Consider the following 1,042-nt stretch of genomic DNA (forward strand, 5'->3'; position numbering starts at 1 on the left):
TTCGGCCAAGCTGGGGAGTGAGTGGGTAGCCAAATGTGCCCGGGCGCAGGGAAGGAAGCAGGTTGGAATTCAGGGAGGGAGCGGGCTGACGGGAGCGCCCAGTGGAACCCTTACCTATCCGGATGACATGGGGCATTCCCCGAGAGTCCTGAATCCAGAGCACGCAAACCAGGAGCCCGGCCCAGTATTCCCAAACCAGACTCTGGAGACGCCGCCAGGGACGGGTCATCGTTGGGCGCCGAGCCTCCCCGGGGCGCGGCCGTGGCGGGCTGCTCCGCTCCCTGGGGCGGCCGCTCTACCAGCCGGCGCGCAGCCCGGGAGCCTCCGCCGCCGCCGCAGCCGCCTTCAGGGTCTCCACCACGGCGGCCGTAGCCGCCGCCTTCTGGCCACCAAGCCCGGGTCCGGAGCGGGGCTGCGAGTCAGGAGCGCCCCGCTGCGCTCTGCACATCTTACTGGGAAGCCCGCCCGCCAGCGCCCGCCCGCTAGCCAGCCAGCTGCGCAAGTGGTGCTGGGTTCCGCGCCCTCTGGCGACCCTGATTCCGACCCCAACCCGACCGGAGCTCCCTTCTAGGCGAGGCTCTCCGCTGCGCTCTTCCTCAGCCTAGACGCCCTTTCTGGCTCCGGCTCCGGCTCCGGCTCGGGCTCCAGCTCCAGCTCCGGCTCCGACTCCGGCGCGGGCTCCCACCTGCACCGGCTGCCGGGCTGGCGGGCGGGCTGCACGCGTCTCTCTGTCCCCTCCTCCTCGCCGCTGATGCTATCGCCCGGGCTTGCACAAAGCCCCGGAGTGGAGTGACACGCGCACGCACGCACACACACACACACACACACACATCAGCGCTCTCACACTCGTGCACACTAGAACACGCTTTTACACACACGTATACATAATGCTTTCATACATGTACATTCATTCACACACTCCTACTCACACACACACCCTACTCACACACATGCAAAAAAACCTGCACACAGTTTCTTACACCCACCCGAACACACACAATTCACACTCGCCGCGAAGCACATGCCTACATGCTCACACCTG

At 65.9% G+C, this 1,042-nt stretch overlaps 1 protein-coding gene across 1 annotated transcript in view; it reads right to left on the bottom strand.

Moving 5' to 3' along the window:
- The window catches only part of GRIK3 (glutamate ionotropic receptor kainate type subunit 3), a 324,566-nt gene extending 324,337 nt beyond the window's left edge, over nucleotides 1-229 (bottom strand). The window contains exon 1 of the mRNA XM_069067957.1: nucleotides 115-229. Within this exon, the coding sequence (XP_068924058.1) occupies nucleotides 115-229 (115 nt within the window). The remainder of the gene's footprint in view (nucleotides 1-114) is intronic.
- Between the last annotated feature and the right edge of the window lie 813 nt (nucleotides 230-1,042).

This window comes from Petaurus breviceps, unplaced genomic scaffold (genome assembly GCF_028583685.1).
Source record: "Petaurus breviceps papuanus isolate PSGF00001 unplaced genomic scaffold, PetGlider_PUasm1.0 90760, whole genome shotgun sequence".
Taxonomy (NCBI): domain Eukaryota; kingdom Metazoa; phylum Chordata; class Mammalia; order Diprotodontia; family Petauridae; genus Petaurus; species Petaurus breviceps.